Raw genomic sequence first — 18,238 nt, 5'->3', positions numbered from 1 at the left:
TGTATTTGTCAAAAAAAAAAAATGTTTAGATCGAGCTATTCAACCTCGTGGTGTTTTTTTTTTTTTTTTTTTTTTTTTTTTCGCCGATTTGCCGAACAGCCGTCGTCGTCGAATCAAAATCGTGTCGCTTCAAAGTGAGGCAGCGCGAAACCTCTCTACTCTCTCGTCGCCATGGTAAATTCGCTCGCGTGTGACGTTTGATAACAATTTACGTGTTTTCTACTACGGCGTTTGGAGATAGCCGATCTAGAAAATTTTTCTCTCTTCGTTCTCTCTTCAACGTCATTCTTTGCGCCAGCTTCGGAAAAACGCGGCACAACAAAGAGACGGAAATTAAAATCTGCGGACAATTGGAAATCAGTGACATCGATGAAAACGAAAATCTCGCTTGAAAGAAAGAAACGGGAATTGTCAAACGCGATAAAAACGAAAAAGCAAGAAAGAGTTCATAAAAGGATTTACCTAAAAAATTTCGTATTATAGGGATCCGGCAGTATGTACACATCAGCTTTGTCGTTATAGAACTTCCTGGCGATTCCCTTCAAACTGCCGACCAAGAGATAGGCTATGGAGGGATGGTCGGTGGTGAAGTGTAGCTCCAGCGCTTCCGGCGTGGCGATACACACGAATTCTGCCTCGGTGTCCGACCCCGATTGATGCTGGACAACATCGTTTACGCCGTCGAGTGTGGTCAGAAAGGCGGTCAGATCGTTCCCAAGGCAACGAAAGGCCCGTTCTAAGAGACCCACGCAAGTTGTCGTGATCAACTCTTGGCCGAGATGATCAAAGAACGCGTTAACGTCGACGTCTGTAAAAGAGTTTCGCAAACATTAATTCGTCTTGAGGATTTTCTTCGGGTCTCTCAAGAGAACCCGAAGTTTATTTCTCTCTCTCGACGATATTCGGGCAATTTTGCAAATAACAAAGACGAGTACGTGTTTATACACGTCGTGTACGACGACATGGTGTTTGAAAAAAAAAAAAAACAACAATCTTCCCAGAAGAGGAGATAATTGATTTACTAGAAATAATCTCTTTCTATGCGCTGAAAAAGAAAACTTTTTTCGCGTCGAACACTCTTCACAAGTGATAACAGATATCTCGGATGAGTTTTCTTTACTCTTTTGCAACTTACTAGGGATGAAGCTTTATATCCCTTGTGAACTTTTATTGAAAATATGAAACGCTTAACGTGATATCGAATACTAAATCGGCGCAATAGAGAACCGCGAGCGAATCTCTCTCGCGGGATCGATAATGCATGGCGAGTTCAGCTGCTCGGCTGTTAAGCTCGCTGCGGTCGGGATCCCTTGCAAATCCGGAAATAGATGCGGCGACACCCGTTCAGGCGCGTTCCTGTTATATTATTTTACGTCGATTGTCACCGCGAAAATACGATAATTATAATAGCGGTCGGTGCGATCATCGCGCAACACGATATGTCCCGGCCAATCGTAAATCGGAAAATTATTTTAACGTAATGTGGTTTCCGCGTTCATCGTAATATACTTTTGCGCAGTGCGGATTCTGAGTAGATTAAATTGATAGATTTTTTACACAACCAGTTCGTTTAATCAGAACGGGATTTCTCGACGGACAAAATCTCGTGTCGTTCCGTTTGTGTATGTATACATATGTATGTGTGTGCGCGTGTGTGTGTGTGTGTGTGTGTGTGTCAACCTGCCAGACATGCATTACGCGTATTATGCCATCCGATAGATGCTCAACGTCACGCGATGCAGAGAGACGTTGTAAATATTTTGCTCGCGATCCACGAGAGATATAAGATAAATACCGCCCGGAAATGGAAATGTTATCTCTGATTTATGCGCTTGATATTTACGCCACGATTATCCGAGGGAAGAACGGGGGAAAAGAAATTTTCGGTCGGTAGTTTCTGGGTCACGCGCGGCGAGATATACGCGAGCGAAAATACGTTGAGCACGCGTCGGTACGACGCTGTGTATGTGCGTGTGTGTGTGTGTGCGCGCATTATTCCCATATGAATATGTCGAATATTCGGGCTTTTATATATTTTCACGATATTGTAAACCCTACCGATAAACGGATTCGTTGTTCGATATGACACGGAGTACAACCGACGTGCGTAGAGCTTTTCGCTAGAGTCAATCTTGCAAATGGCCTAGGTGTCTTGTATATATATCTTCGTTGACAAGCGGGACTCTCTTACGGAGTTTCTCTCAAGATTGCATTACGCCGGGTATATATATACGAGAAGTCTCTCTTCTGTGCGCTCCCGGTAACCACAGCAACACAACCACTTCCTGTCGTGTATACGAAATGCGAAGTGATCGCGCGTTATACGAGCGGAAGGATGAAAAGGAATTGCGACTCATACCGGGGATAGGTGAGATGGAAGAAGGAACACAGTAAGGGGAGAGAGTAATGGGTGGCTTATGCTCGCGATTTGTCTCGTCGATGAGTTCTAGTGAGCAAAAATACGTGTTTTCCTGTCGCTTGATAAACGACGACGGTGCGTATTTGTCAGCGGGCGATAAATGCAGTTTATCATATACCGTTACGTACGCGCAGCGTTTATATAGATATATATATATATATTGCTCGACGTAGCTAATCGACTGCGCGCGCGCGCGCGCGGATATTTAACCGTCTAGCGATTTTCAAGCGACGCAAACAATTGTAACGAGTAAATAGATATATTATTTATTATTATTGTTATCTTTATTAATCTTAATTATTGTTTTTATTAATCACATAATTTATTAAACGCGATTAAAATATCCCCTATACGTTATGTGCGTTATGTTCCCCCGTTTGTATGCGCTGAATCGCATAAATTGCATTAAGAAGCGCGGCCTGCGCTTTTAGCAGTGAACTTCGATATTCAAGAGCCGGAGCAAGGTAATTGCTATAACACGGGATGAAGAAAAGAGCGGAGGCAAAAGGGAGGCAAGAGAGATTCCACCAGGATGGTAATTTCTTCACGGTGCGCGCCTTTATATTCTAGAAAAAAAAAAAAAAAAAAACGAGACCGCGCGCGATTTTGTTTGAACTTGAAAGTACACGCGCTATACAACAACATCACCCTTGTCCTTTTTTTTCCAGAATTACATGCTTGGGTACAAGAGAGATCACTTCGACCGAGAATATGTACGTGTACGCCACCCGTCGTCGTTGTCGTTGTCGTTGTCGTCGCGTCGTCGTCGTCGTCGTCGTCGTCGTCAAAGGAGCGCGCGTCTTGACGCAGGAGATAAGTTGGCGATATATTTAACAGAAAAAACCACGGTGCATTACATGTTTTATGGCGGATAAACAGGCGTTTCACATAATTGCTTATGGGTGGTGCTCGCACAAGGGAGCGCGCAGCATTTTGCCCCAACGCGGTTACGTAACTATCGCACTCGAGCTTTTATTACGTTAGGGAGGCATATTTCTTAAGTTACGAGCGCTAAATTCCGTCCGCGTATACGTTTCGAGGCCATTAGTCACAAAGGGTTTGGCATTTACACGCGAACGACGAACTGTTGTCTCCGTTTGTTTTCTACGTTCGACCGAGCCTCATTCATAAGTTCCGATCAGGAAGTCAGATCCGAATACACACATTGCGATGCACTCGCACATATCGATTGTCCGCGATGATTAATGGGACGTTTCTGAAGCATACTCCAGTGTAACTACAGTACTCGAACGGCCGAGTGCAAATTGGGTTAACATGCGCTCGAAGATGAAGGATCGCGCAAAACCATCTGACAGTCAACATCGCTGTCAAACAGGCAGTCTCGATTACTCTTGTTCTCCCTCGGTTATCCATCGAGAATCCACGACTGCCAATTATGCGAAGTTTTTAAATTTAAGCCGGCGATGTGTTGTTGTTGTTGTTGTTGTTGTTGTTGTTGTCAACTCTTTAAAACCGAGTCTGTAATTATACGAGAGAAAGAGAGAAAGAGATTTAAAAAAATGTTCAGACGCGCAAGTAGATATATATCTCGAGCGACAGCTGTAATCGAGTTTTTTCCACGAGATTTTAATAACTTCTTTTTCGAGAATATAATATTTATAGTTTGTTCTTGTTTCTGTAATGAAATACGCTTTCTTTCACTCGCGCGCCCATGTTGCCCTCTTCTTCTTTTATTTTAGATTACTCAAACAACTTGAACGTAATTCGCGAGTAACTTGCGGTAACTTGAGCCAGAGGTACCGTGCTCATCCGTTATTTACGCGCTATTTTGAAAATTAATTTGCGTTATTAAATACGTTAGGAGAAAAATTTTGTAACAAGAACGTTATCTAATCTAAGAGATCTGAGAACAATTTATTAACAAAGTTTATAATTAAATACTCGCGCGCGCGCGCGCGCGCTACGCGGTTTAGAAAAGCCAATATTATTGCAACAAAATTAATCAAATTTCGTTGATATAACAAAAGAAAATAGAAAGCGGCGAAAGAGTCGATCCGCGATGTCGGAACGGAATTTTAAATTCTGTGAGAATAAAAATTGTATTGTAATGAAATACACAATGGGGGAATTGCACAATACTGTTATATTGTTCGAAGTCGGAACTAAGCATCATCGAAAGAACTTTTACGATGCGAGAATCGAGTTACTGGACGCGGAATATATTTTTCGTTTCTCCTTTCCGCGGCTTTTCTATATCCACTACCGATGAAATATTCAGTTACGACTGGCGCGGCGTCATCCGTTCCCCGCTTCGACTTTTTATGCGGGAGCTTGTCGGTTTGAAAATTCGCCGGGTTCTACAGATCATTTATAATACGCGATTATCTTTAAAGGACCATAGAGACACGTAACTGCATGACAAATTCCCAAGAGAACCGACGTCATTTCTTCTTCTGAGAGCTCAGCTTGAGAAAGACGTTCCCCGGACGGGAAGAAAATGTCTCTCTCGTTTCGTGTTATCGCATGTGGAGTTAAATCAATATAAGGGAGCTGCTTGCGTGCGGAAGATACGATCCGTCGTACATAGCGGCGGCAAAGCGATGTATAGCGTCGCAAACATGATTTTCCCGAGACCCGGCTCATCTAGTTCATTAATCTTTCGGAGTACATATTACCCTATCCGGAGGTTCCTTCGCGCGCGTTAATACCAGGAAACCTTCACACATGGCCGCCTTGTGCAGATCTCTGTCTCTCTCTCTCTCTCTCTCTTTCTATCTCTCTCTGCTTTGCATCCTCGTTAAAATCGTATCAAATTGTGCGATCGAAGTATCGATAAAGGTATTTCGTCGCTTAATAGTTTCCGGTCTCTGGCAGCACATACTGTCTCAGAAATTTCGATACGCGCGGGTTTATATTATCGAGTTTGATCAAACTATCGAATAACGAAGAGTAGATAATAAAAACAACAAATTTGAGAAATCACAAAAATATGCGTTTTATTAGTATACGTATATTCGCGTTATCTACGCAAAAAATTAAGCAATTAATTAATTAATCTTCTTCTTTACACGCGCCACATTGCCTTCGTATTATACGTGTCATTATATACGCTTTATCAAGGGAGAAAACGTCAGCGTAAGCGTTATCGTTAGAGCTAATATTAGGGCATCTCGTTTCTCTGTGAAATAATTATCTCTCTTCTTCGTGGTTACATTTTGAATTCAAGTCAAAAAATTATACGAAGCAAAATTTATATACGTATGTGAGGCAGAGAAATTAAAAATCCAGGACAAAATTAAAACACTATCGCACAACGCCAGATTGCGTCGCTCTATGCAGCTGCCGGGAAAACTGGAACGCGTATAAACGAGGAGGATCCGGGACGAATACATTTAGCAAAGCTGGAATAATTTGAATACGAAGGACTGTCGCGCGCGCGCGCGCGCGCCTCGGGTCCGAGCTTTATTTGTTGAGATAACAACGTTCACAGCCTCCGCGTTTTAACTTTTATCGCAAATACATATGTACATTAAAGGGCTACGTCAGATGTTTGCACAATGTTCGCGTCGATCATTTGTAATGATAATGTTATTAATTCTCGTGATGCTTCTCTGAGTTTGTTCTCTTCCCTATTCCCGGAGAGAAGCCATTAATTTTTTTTTCGGTGCGAGTTCGGAGCGTAGGTCGGAGGAAAAAAGTCACCGATATATATATATATATGGCAATTGGTAAATTGATGGATTACATTGTGTTCTGTGAGTCTTAGTTGCTAGATATATTTCATTTACGAGACGTGCTAAATATCGATTGATTTTTGCGCCGGTTTTTCCGTGTACTCATTCAATTAGAAACTCGGTCAAGCCTGTATTAACGGATTCTCTCGCGTTATCAGTTGCCCGGCAGAACCAAACCAGACAATGGTGCGAAAAAAATGCAAAAATCGCATAAAGGTGACGTTTGTAGCGCAGCAAAACATGGACGTTCCGAATTTATTACTTGCTGCAAAACAGCGTGTAATCAGAAAAAAAAAAAAAAAAAAAAAAACACTTAACACAACCAAACCCGTATAAAACAACCATAACATTCTGCAGCCTACTAAATCAAAGTTTGTGCAATTTCTATACTTTTTACATCGCTTACGTGTAGCATAATTATATAACTTATAATAAATTATATTTGAAAAAACATGTTTGCCAATACGTAAATATTAAAATACGTATCTCGAAGCGTAAAATATTAATAAGTTCTAATGACAAATTAAAAATACCACGTGCTTTTGGTTCGTAGCAAGTGTTAACGTGTATAATTCCGGTATTGGTAGTCTTGAGCTTTCGGAGCAGACCACGCGTGTCGACGCGATAATTCTCTTTGTAATTTGGCTATTAAAGACAATTTATGATAATCGTCTTAACGTCGGTCGAGAGAGCACCGATGTTAAACGTTAGACGGTCTTATTTGAAATCGATACACACATCAATCATCTTTGCGACAGTGATGTACGGGGCTATGATGTGCTCGCGGGATTACCGCAACATGTACTTTTGAGCTTATTGGTAACCGTTCTAACACGTGACCACATCGAACTTATTTTATGGTGAGTTTTGTGCTTTTTCTCTTTACTTCTGTATCTGCTCTCTTTTTTTTTTTTTTTTATTGGTGCAAAGCTCACATGCTTTTGTATAGCCGATAGTGCGCGCTGTGTGTTCCGTGCACACTACGTAATAAACTGAACAAGAGAAATTCTGTGTCAGAAAATGTTTCTTCTGGTTTTTTCGTTTTAAAGTAACCACAACAATTGCGTCGCGCGGTAAATAAAAATAGCACGTTTTCTACGAAAAAAAAAGTCACCTTTGTTCTTTAAATAACAATACCGCACCAAGTCGCTTCTCTTTTTATACACGTAATGAAGTTTTACGGACAGTTATATTCAATTCTCTATATTTGTTTAATTCGATTGCAGTCATATATGTTATCTTACCACAATCGTAATTTAATGTCTCGTAAATATCTTCCAGGAAATTGTAATTCTCCTCCTCGTCGACGTTCACTTGAAGTTTTTCTCTGAAATGTTAAAATAGCACGATATTACCAGAAAATCGCACATCAGTTTAATTATAATTTTAAGAGTAAAATTTTGCAAAAAAGAAGTGTCACTTTGTAATTATCGGTAAATATTTTAAAATTATGTTACATTTTTAAAGTTTTTAATTTCCACGCTTTTTGTAACGTATTTTCTGAAAAATTTTGTTTTACGCTTGCCTTAATTATTGCAACTTCTCTTACTTAAATTTATTCAAACATTTAATCTATTTAACGAATTTTGAAGAGTGTACAATCTCAAAAAAATATATTGCGCAATATTTAAGCTTTTTTGCGATTAAAATATGACGCAAAAGACTCGACTTGTTAATGCGTCCACAAAAAGTTCACGAATTTATAAGTGGCTCCTTAGCAACTTTTAGCAGTACGAAAGTTAAGTTACAACATTTCAAAATGATTATTACGGTACTTATTTATCTATTTTGTACTTTCCACTAAATTACATGAATACAATTCGCTTTACTAAAAGAAACGTTTTTAGTGAATATACTCACAAAGACGACGTGGTTGACGTTGGAAGAGGTACTTCGCGTTTATTTAATAGAAGTTCTAGCGCCACTGCCACCGCTTGATTCTACAATAAGACAATGGAAATGGTCATGAAAATTAAAGAAATTCTCATGTGAAATTGTGAAATTTATTGATGCGTAAGCAATTGAAGTGCTTTTCGTTTTATCAACGTGGCTATTCCATGTTATTATATTTTAACTGAAATTCTCTCTGACGTAGAGAAATGAAAGAAATATTTAAAACGCATTGATACGCGCGTTTATAAAGCATTTCCATATATTAAAATATATTAAATTTCAAGCAAACACACGAGAGAAAAATATCAAAATCTTATATAAAAAAAATAACAGTTTCAACAATTTTAGCTTTTATAAATAAAAGAAACTATGTAAACAACATTAATCTTTCTCCTATATCCGCTTGTAAAATATTAATCGAATTTAAGCTAACATGTGACGTGTTCTATTTAAAAGTGCATGCGCGCGCTACAAAATATATCTCATACATAATTCAACACTCGTGTATCGAGGCAATTTCGATATCTTTGTGGAACTACTTCGCCGGAAGAGGACGTACGTAATTTTTATAAACGTGTTTCGCAAGATTGATACGTATCGGTGTGTATAAATCGCGCGTTATTAATGTGGCGGAAACACAAATTACGCGGAATCCGGCGCAGCGACGTGTACAACAGTGCGCGTACGATTTGGTATAATCATGTGGCAATAAGCCGATAGTTATTGCGCGGCGCTTAGATTTTCGTCGTAAATTACGGCCCGCATTTTACGAGAATTATGGCACCATTCAGCACGCTTGTATGGGCAATTCTTCTCAAGAGAACAACGCTTGGAACACTCATACGGGACATTTATTTAAGACCTTAACGGTGTTGCAGACGAAATTACTCTCCGACTTGCGCGGATTCACAACTTATTATACAATTGCTATCATAATAAATCATTGTGTTAATTAAAACTGACTTACATGTGCGCGCGAGTATTATGCGCCTGCCGAGTAATGAGAAAAATTGCAAACGGCTAGGGTGGCTTTCTTGCTAATACCGTTTCAATTTCATTATTTTCATGTTTTTGTCTTTCATGATTTATTACGTATTTTGTAATGTTTATACAGCGAAGAAATAAATCGCGTTGAAAAAAAAAAAGACGGGGAAAAAACGGAATATTAATGTTTCCAATATATTCGAGGTAAAGTTATGCTTGAATATGGACTATTGATGAAAACACAACATTCTTATACATTGAATAAAGTTTGGATTTGAAATTGCTGAAAGTAATGTTGTTTTGAAACCAGTCAAATGTACTTTGAATCGTCGCATATCTGCACCATTTCCCACAAAATCTGATACTGTTTTCATTGAAAAAAACAAATGTACGTCCCATTTATACACATATATGTATACATCGCGCATATATATTTGATAGGTACAATTTCTCAAACTTCATATCCAATAAATAACATAATTCATTACAACTGACACGTGTGATATTCGTTTGTTGCGCTGCATCGTGAGAAGTGACAATCGAAATAATTACTAACTCGCAAGTAAAACGCATCAATGTGAAATTATACTTATAAGTGCTAATTTAACACAGGAATTACTAATATTTTGATTTATACACGTCTGTATTTATTTGCGCCCGGTATGTTCAATAATTTGTACAACAATGTGTTGTGTAAATTCGATAATTTGCTTCGTTCAAAAACGTCTGTTCTCTGGATAATGCGCAATGTTTATGTATATGTGTTTATGTATGTATATAAGTTTAAACTGACGAGAGAGAGAGAGAGAGCAACGTCGCGTCGACGTCGCAAATTGCTTAGTTGGAGATCATAATCGCATCCGAAGTTTTAATACGATCTATCAAGAAAATTAGATTATAGTGTTCCAAATGATGGTTAGCTCAGGGATTGTAGAGAATTATCTGTGCCAACATTTACTAATAATTGCTTATAATCCATCCCTTCTCTCCCCTCTTCTCGCATGTTGGAAACTGGATCAGAGAGATGATCTGCGGAGAATCGGGATAACAAGTTAATCTCTCGTTCGCGCGTTAACGTATCTTGTCGCGCGCGTTATGAGAGAATCATATTGCTGCGAATTAAATGTGCAGTTCTCTCACAAAGAACAATTTCACGTTGTGGATTAAGATTATTGTTAGCGCATATATATAAGCGAGATAGCTACAAGCGCGTTGTGAGCTTGTCGCGCCGTCAATTCTGAGCGCGCATTGTTTCACCGGTCACATTGAATTCGCTACACATCTTAATTTTCAACTCGTCTAACGATAACATAATACACGCTAACTGTTATTCATGAAATTATGTGTGCACACAAAACGGAGGAAAATGGGAAAAGCGGTTTAATTTGCGTCGAGAGTGCGTAAGTAGTTAAATTGCTTTCTAACTTTCTCGTGCGTGAGATGATGTCGTTTGCGCGGGGTGCGCGCGCGATAGTGATAGAAAATAGAAATTTCGCTGAATATCAGTCGGCGATGTCAAAGAGAACAAAGTAATATAATGGATATTTTAATTCGTTTAAAGATTGTTCTAACTATAGAACAATTTATTTATTTAATGGAGCGTGTGAAGTGAAAAGTGAGGCCGTCAAAATTGTTTTTTTTTTTTTGTCTAGATAAATTGTCTAGATAAACAGAAACCGACGAAAGCATTTCGCGAACATGTATCTTTTTTTTTTTTATTCATGTGAAGGAGAAAAATAAGGGAAATTTGGCAGTGTGGAGAATGTTTGACCAACGTTTGAGCAGTCACATTTCGATTGGAGCCAAAATCGATAGGAGGTCGCTCTAGATTGGCAGCGGAAGGTCATTCTACTGCTTGTAGGAAGACACATTTATGTGAGATAATATGTTTCTCGATTTATAGGGTCATATAGAGGAAGATATTATGTCGGTTTATTAATACTGAGAGTGAATCGTCTCGTCTCTTTTAACATTTGTTTTTGTTATTTTAACGAAAATTTAATTGCACCAATATAAATTTATATTTTTATTATTGTACTTTATTCGTATTTATACTTTTATTTGTATTTATTACACTATGTGTAAACTCGACGGACAATTGAAATGCACATCGAACATTTAAGCGGATGATATACCGTCAAGTAAAAATCTTATCTTTTAATTACACAGCGGTTAGATGAGATCCTCGAGGGAAACCGTCAGAACTAATATTTTCATTGCATTGAAAGTCGGGGACGGCTCATTACTCCACGCCCGCTTCGAGAAATCAAAGAGCGCCGCGAACTGTTTCGAGTGGCACTCAGATGTCATAATACGCCGGCAAATTCATTTTTATTTTTGCGTTTTTTTTTTTTTTTTTTTTTTTTTTAAGTAGTCCGCGATTGCCGTGACGACGACGTGCTCCGATGGCCTTAATATAGCCGATATTTCTATTTTATCGAGCACTTTCGCACAGTGCGAATATTCATAAAGCTTTGTCGCGCGCGAAGGAAAAAGGAAATAAATGATGGATATAGCAAATTACTGTGACGCGCGGAGATGAAGAGACGCGCGTCGTACGTCCGCCCACGTTCTGTGCTATAACAAAATCGCGTCAAATCCGCGAAAAAAAAAGTTGGCGCTTGAATTAAATGCGTAATCTTTTATAAAACACGACTTTATTGCCTTAAAAAAAAAAACACATCGTAATATCCGTAGTTTTATGAAAAGATTGAAGATTGCATTTTGTGCGCTTCTTTACTTTAGAAAATATGAGATTTTAATAATTATGCTTCCTGCGCACTTATACATATATATATATATATATATATATATATGTATATGTACACACATGAAACACACACACATATATTCCATCGTAATTTATACGATGCAATTTTTTTGCTCGCCAACGCGATTTGTCGGCAATGCAGCGATGAGAAATTGTGCAAATTCCACACTTCGTGATGCATTACGGCCAATTCCGTGCGAAATCCATCAAAGTTGAGTCGCGACCATTTTGATCGCGTGCATAGCTTTTCGTCGCGACTCGCATTCGGCGCGATAGTAGTCCCGCAAGTAGGATCGGAAAACTTGATTTTCGTCAATTTAACTTTAAGTAACGAAGTTTCGATCGCGTCCAATTCCGTCCAATTTGTCGGATGAAATGGAACCCTTGTGTCAATCCGCCTTTACACCCGTCACCATAAAGCTCGCCTCTGGACCGTGTGTCATTCACGGTAACAATGATTAGTCACGAGTGTCACACAGGGCGCTTTCCTCGCGACGACAAACCCCGCGACGCAAAATCGTTTTTTTTTTTTTTTGCACCGTTTCCATTCGCGTCCTTGCGTATATTTACGCGACGAGGGATTACACACGGCTGAAAGCACGATACACGACCAAGCGAGCGAGGAACAATTCACCATATTGTGTCCCACAGTGTAATCTGCGAAACGTTAAGCCATGTAATAGGGACGAAACCTTCTCGTTGTTTAATTACTTTCACTGCGGCGCAATAGAACGTACGTGCCGTTTCAAATTGCTCGAATACCCTCTCGAGTATTGTATTTTCCTATCCAGCCAAGTCCAATTTGTGTATTCCAAAAAATTGATAATTGCAATTTTTTTGTTGCGCGTTTCGTTGTACGTTGTTTGGCATTTCCTCTGGAACAAACACGTTTTAAACGAAATGCTCGGTTACGCAGTTGCACTCGTGGGGTGTGTGAATTCTTTTCTTTCTTTATCTGCTAGAAATAGATACTTTCGCAGAATACTTTGTTACATATATTTGTGTTATATCATTAAAGATCTTCCCTCTTGTCTGGCGAAGCGTTGTCTTTCTCTTGTGTGCCTTGAAACTTATCTCCCCCCCAGCTTCTCACAAAGCACACTCGAGTTTGTACTACAAAGCGGGCAAAGGGACGAAACACTCGAAGAAAACGAAAAAAAAACAAAAAGCAAGAAAAAAGGATTAATCTTGTGCACGTTTCTGACCTAGGAAACGTAGAACGTTTCTCTAATGAAGAGCTAGCAGCTTGATCAAAATAAATGCCATGTGTTTAACTAAGATACACTGAACGTCTGCCCACAGTTTCTTTTCCGAAGCTCGCGTGTTTTTTTTTTTTTTTTACACTCGACCGCCTCGTGATATTTTTAGTGCTTTATTTTTCTCAATAGAGAAATTCTTTCATATAGATCAGAGGTCAAACATCCGCATATCTCGAAAGTCTGTACTTAAAGAAGATACCCCGCGGACGAGACGAGAATGTTTGTGAGATCATGAATATATCGGTATGTTCTTCGAACAATCTCAAAAATTTTATTTAAAAAACATAATATCGGATATACTTATCGAGAAATATATTAAGTCGATAAAAAAATGTTGAAAAAAATGGAAAAAATTATGAAATAAGAAATTAAGCAAACTGAGAACTTTGCACTTCGCGTATACGTGCAATCATAATTTTGTCGAAATAGTAAACACCCGAGTATATTATTTTGTTGCTTCGCTATCTCATCCGCGAATCCCGTTTAACTTTAGGAGAGACGTTACAAGACCGTTATGGTATTTCTGTTGCTTCTTGGCACGTATTTTCCTCGCGCGTCAAACGGAATATCATATACAACTTTCCGGAGTTATGAAACTGCGACATCTCCACTTTCTTTTGTGCTCGCGCAACGCTGAGCGAAAAATAGTAATATTTATACAATGAGCTTCTGGGTTTGTAATGAGATTGCGATGAGCAACACGCGGAGTTAATAAGTGTGCAAATATAAGACGAAAAAAAAAAAAAAAAAAAAAAACATCAGATATAAAGTAATTTTATCTGGCGCGGCAAATAGAAGAAGAGTTTCCGCGTGCACGGCATTTCGGGAAAAAGAAAAATTGTCTCTTCTCTCTTTCAAAATGTGTAAGTGGTTGTCGCACAAAAAAAAAAGTGTGTTTTACGAGTGTATTTACTTCGCACAAATACTACTCTACGTATATACATATATACACATATACATATATATCTCCGATGTATAGCTTTTTTACGCGCTATTTCCCCGCTACAAAGTGCTAACAAACAGAATTGCGCTGCAAATTCGGTTCGCAAAAATGATGCGATCGGTATACCGTTAGTCTGCCGGGATTTCCATGGTACGCGGCGCGCATTGCAAAACCGTCGGTTTGATAAAAGTTGTATCTCTTCCCCCCCGTAGCGTATAGCTTTCGTATTTATGTTCCAATGGAGATAAACACGAGAATCCGGCATATAAATTGTTCACAGACTCACCGAGCGCGCAACAAACGTTTGCGTTTACGCTCTTCACCTGAACGCGAACTTACAATCGCGTATTTATTTCACATAAATATATATCGCCGGGCGACGCGAGGCAAGTATATATAACAAGACAAGAAATTCACTTAAGTCCGCAATTCGGTTTAAGAGGGAACGTTTTCACGAGAGAGAGCAAGGCGCAACGGAGGTTATTGAATTTTTTTCCACGAATGCCTTTCCGGAGCGATAATTTTTCGCGACGAATGCCGTCGCGGAAATTTTATTTAACCTCACGCTTCCGCCTGTACTGTGGCTCTCTCTTCGAGACCATTCGATGCGCGAAGAATATCCGCGACCGTTTATCGATCCGGTATATTTCTCGTTGTAACGGTCCGACCGAAACTATCATCCCGGCCGGGATTCGTTCGGAAGGACCGCTGTGCGCGGTCACTCGGGAATCGGCATATTCGTTCGCAATTCGAACGCCGCGCAATGAGAGAATCATAGAAAGAATAATAGAATCATCTATTACAAATAGCCTGACGTAAAAACCAAAACAATAAAATAAAATAACGCGCACTTGATGAAACAAGAGGGATGGGGAGGGAGGGGAGGAGTTGGTAACACGCGTGTTATGCAAATCTGTCGAGTCGATTGCGGCATTTCCATAACATTGCGGTAGCGTGGCAGGCTGTAACGCGGGTATCCAACGGAACTGCATTTACGACCCTTACGATTACCCCGACGATGTTGGAAGTGCGGCGGTTAGGCAGCGACGGATATATCGATCGGTTCTAAAGAGCGCATTTTGCATCGCAACGAGCGCGATTAGGTTCCGGCGAGTTGCAGTTCGGAAACGAAACTGTCGTCGTTGATTTGGCGAATCTCTTCTTTTTTTTTTTTATATTTCCTCCGCGAAGAGATAAATCGTCAAAATATATATATATATAGGCAACCGCTTCGATGCATGTTATTACACCGGTCGGACAATTTGCCGCGCCATTTCGTAACGTTGGATTAATTTAATTAATAATGTATTTCAGCCCCGCGTTATCCCCGCGTATAATCTTTTGAGAGGCTTAAAATCTGACGAGGCTTAAATTACCGATCAGAAAAAAAAAACCTCGTACTCGTAATCTTCATTTAAGTAAAATATCCGTTAATACCGGTTAATACCTCAAGCTTGCAATTAAAAGTTCTCTCTCATCTGCTTTATTTCCCGTTCCGCGGGGATAATCACAAATTTCAGAACTTTGTGAGCGCGAGACAGACAGAGAAAGAGAGAGAGAGCGCGGATTTTCAGATCCTGTTTAAAGTTCTCAAGTGACGTGATGTACCGCGACCGATTATTCGTGTGGCAACTGCATTCATGATCCTGTGAATTTATACGCAATATTTGCGCTCGGATATACGCGCTTGGCTGTTTCGCAGAAAGGCATGAAACATTAATAACACGCATCGATTGGCGAGAGCGATACAATTCTACAGTAGAAATATTGCGCTAAAAACAAGTTTTCAAGCGCGCTTAACGGGTCACGCACACACACGTGGCGAAATTTAATAAAACCGAGGCTCGTATCAAATCCGAATATGTCCATTCGACTCGTCATTACCCCAAATAACGTGTTTATTAAATTGTAATTAATGCGCGCGCATTGCCGATAAATGCGTAATTTATTTTTCGAGATCCCACGCGGGTAAAGCAAAATAATACATCTCGTTTTCGACGAGATCTCCCTCGTTTCGTCCATCAATCTCGGAAATCTCGATTAAACGCGCAAAGGCGTCCGCGCGATACCTACGCATTCACACAACCCCTCCGCGAGCTGACGATCGACCCTTACACCATTATTGGATAGGACACTATAAATAAGTTTACGTGATACACCGAAGTTTGTCGCGAGCTGCGAACGGGAGGATTCTCACGATATCGTTTATTTGAGAAGCCGCTTGTTAGAAATGGCTCGTTTAATACCCCCCCCCGTTTTCTCGGGATTACGTAGGATAATCCGTTTAATGCTCGTTTACGGCGTTCTCTTACGAACGCACAAAGGAACTACTCCTTCGTAAAAAATTCAATGCTTGAGCGCGAGTAAGAAATGGCGCGGGTTGTGTGTTTTTCAATGCGCCACTCTTCTTCGCCGTTGCGCACTCTTTCTCTCTCTATCTCTCTCTCGTTTGTCTTGCGCTCTTAGTCTGCCATCACAGTACTAAAGAAAAAAAACAACAATTCAGAGAAGCTTTACCCACGAGATAATAGCGAGGAATGATACCCAGCTCGTTAGATTAATTGCGTTCTGAATTCGCAATCCGTCCTTTCCGTCGCCGCCGCCGCCGCCGCCGCCGCGTTGCGCGCTTTGGCCATTGTGATTGCAGAATCCAATTTCGAGATTTTGCAGACCCCGTGTTATATCTCTCTTCAATAAACCCCACGTTTTTTTGCGTACACTGTATTAATTCTGCTCGATATAATGGAACGGTATGGATTTTATTTTTGTTATTTTTATTTTTTTTTAATACTTTCGCGTCGCGCGCTGAATCCCTGTAAAAACCCATTGGTGAAATATCGGTTCTTCTCGACGAAGACAAGCGGACGTGCGCGCGCGCGCGCGCGCGCAGTGACATTCATTATACCGGGATTTATCTTGGCAAAGATCTCTCTTTTCATTTGGAAAGATTAAAACGGAAGTCGATAGAAAGATGTCGCGCGCTCAACTAACATCTCTGCACTCCCCATCCGGGGACTAATAACGCCTGACCCTTCGCCTACAGATATCTTCTATCTCTCCCTCTCGTATTTTTGTCTGTTTCAGAGCGCGTTTTTCCGCGCGGCGCATTAACCATTCGGCAACATCCGTCCCACGCGGTCATTTATTCATCGCGTCGGGGGAAACAGTTTGCTCTATATATCGGACGCGCGGTTTGCGATGAACGTCGAAATATTCGTCTGTGTATATACTTGCAAAGCAATCTCTCGTGTTCTCCGCACTGCAGGACTAATTGCTCTTGACCCTTTTAGCTCCCCAAGTTGCGCCCCGAATAGCCGTTTCCGCGCTATCTCGCTCAACGTGCACATGTGCGCGCGATCTCTCTCTCTCTCTCTGTGATCCGAAGGTTCTTCTTTTCAAAAGAACCGAAACAAAACGGTACGGTTTTAAAGACTTATTGTGTCAACGGGAAAAGGAAACAAACATTACGTCGATTTACATTTGCGCGAAAATGGTTGGGACAATATTTGCACAAACATGACAAAAATTGAATCACGCGCAGCTCTTTATTCAATTTTCAACAAACTGCACACTTATTGATTTTTGCGATATTATTTTAAATAGGACATGCAAAATCGTGTCGATCGTGTGTTTTCGAGAACTGCGATTTACGTATATTTTTTTTTCAAATTAGTCACATTTGGTTGTTTTTGAAATGTCACACAAAAAAAAAAAAGAACCTTTGCGACAAAGCGAGTGACGTATTATTGCGACGAACACGTCGTTCGGCGGTGTGTGCCGAACTTTCGGACGTGTTGAAAAAGTCTTTCGGAGCACACCTGTCAATTAGCATACGGCGTTTGGAAATGTTCGTTTCTTACACAAAAGACGGGTCGGCGCGAATTAAACGCCCGCTCTCGCGTCTATTGTCTTACTTCAACACTTTCGCAAAAGTTTAATCAATAATGGAACCCCAGGACTAATTTTCCTCCGTCGAATCCTCCAATCTCAGTAATGTTTACCCAGAAAAGCGACATCGCACAGTCAGACACATCCATTTTATTAATTTCACAATTAACGAAGAGAAGATTTTCAATTGTATTTATATATTGTACAATATTAAATATTAATTAATGGAACTCGCAACAGAAGCTATCTTTGTTTACAGAGCGCGCCGCTAAAGAGTGTTTGCTTTAACTTTCTCGATGTTCAATACAAATATATAAGAGCTCAACGTAATTTCTCGAAATAATTTCTCGTCTGTTCTCGATCGTCGGCGGAAAAAAAAAAAAAAAA

General features: G+C 40.0%; 1 protein-coding gene across 1 annotated transcript in view; it reads right to left on the bottom strand.

Annotated features, from left to right (window-relative positions):
- Window positions 1-18,238, bottom strand: part of LOC109854999 (head-specific guanylate cyclase) — a 27,659-nt gene that overhangs the window by 5,829 nt on the left and 3,592 nt on the right. The window contains exons 2-4 of the mRNA XM_020428725.1: window positions 7,975-8,054; window positions 7,359-7,441; window positions 463-808 (exon numbers count right to left, since the gene is read on the bottom strand). Of these exons, the coding sequence (XP_020284314.1) occupies window positions 463-808; window positions 7,359-7,441; window positions 7,975-8,054 (509 nt within the window). The remainder of the gene's footprint in view (window positions 1-462; window positions 809-7,358; window positions 7,442-7,974; window positions 8,055-18,238) is intronic.

The sequence above is a fragment of the Pseudomyrmex gracilis genome, unplaced genomic scaffold (assembly GCF_002006095.1).
Source record: "Pseudomyrmex gracilis isolate BER0280 unplaced genomic scaffold, ASM200609v1 scaffold_78, whole genome shotgun sequence".
Taxonomy (NCBI): Eukaryota; Metazoa; Arthropoda; class Insecta; order Hymenoptera; family Formicidae; genus Pseudomyrmex; species Pseudomyrmex gracilis.
The sequence above is the reverse complement of the archived record's forward strand: the minus strand, read 5'-3'. Positions and strand labels throughout refer to the sequence as shown.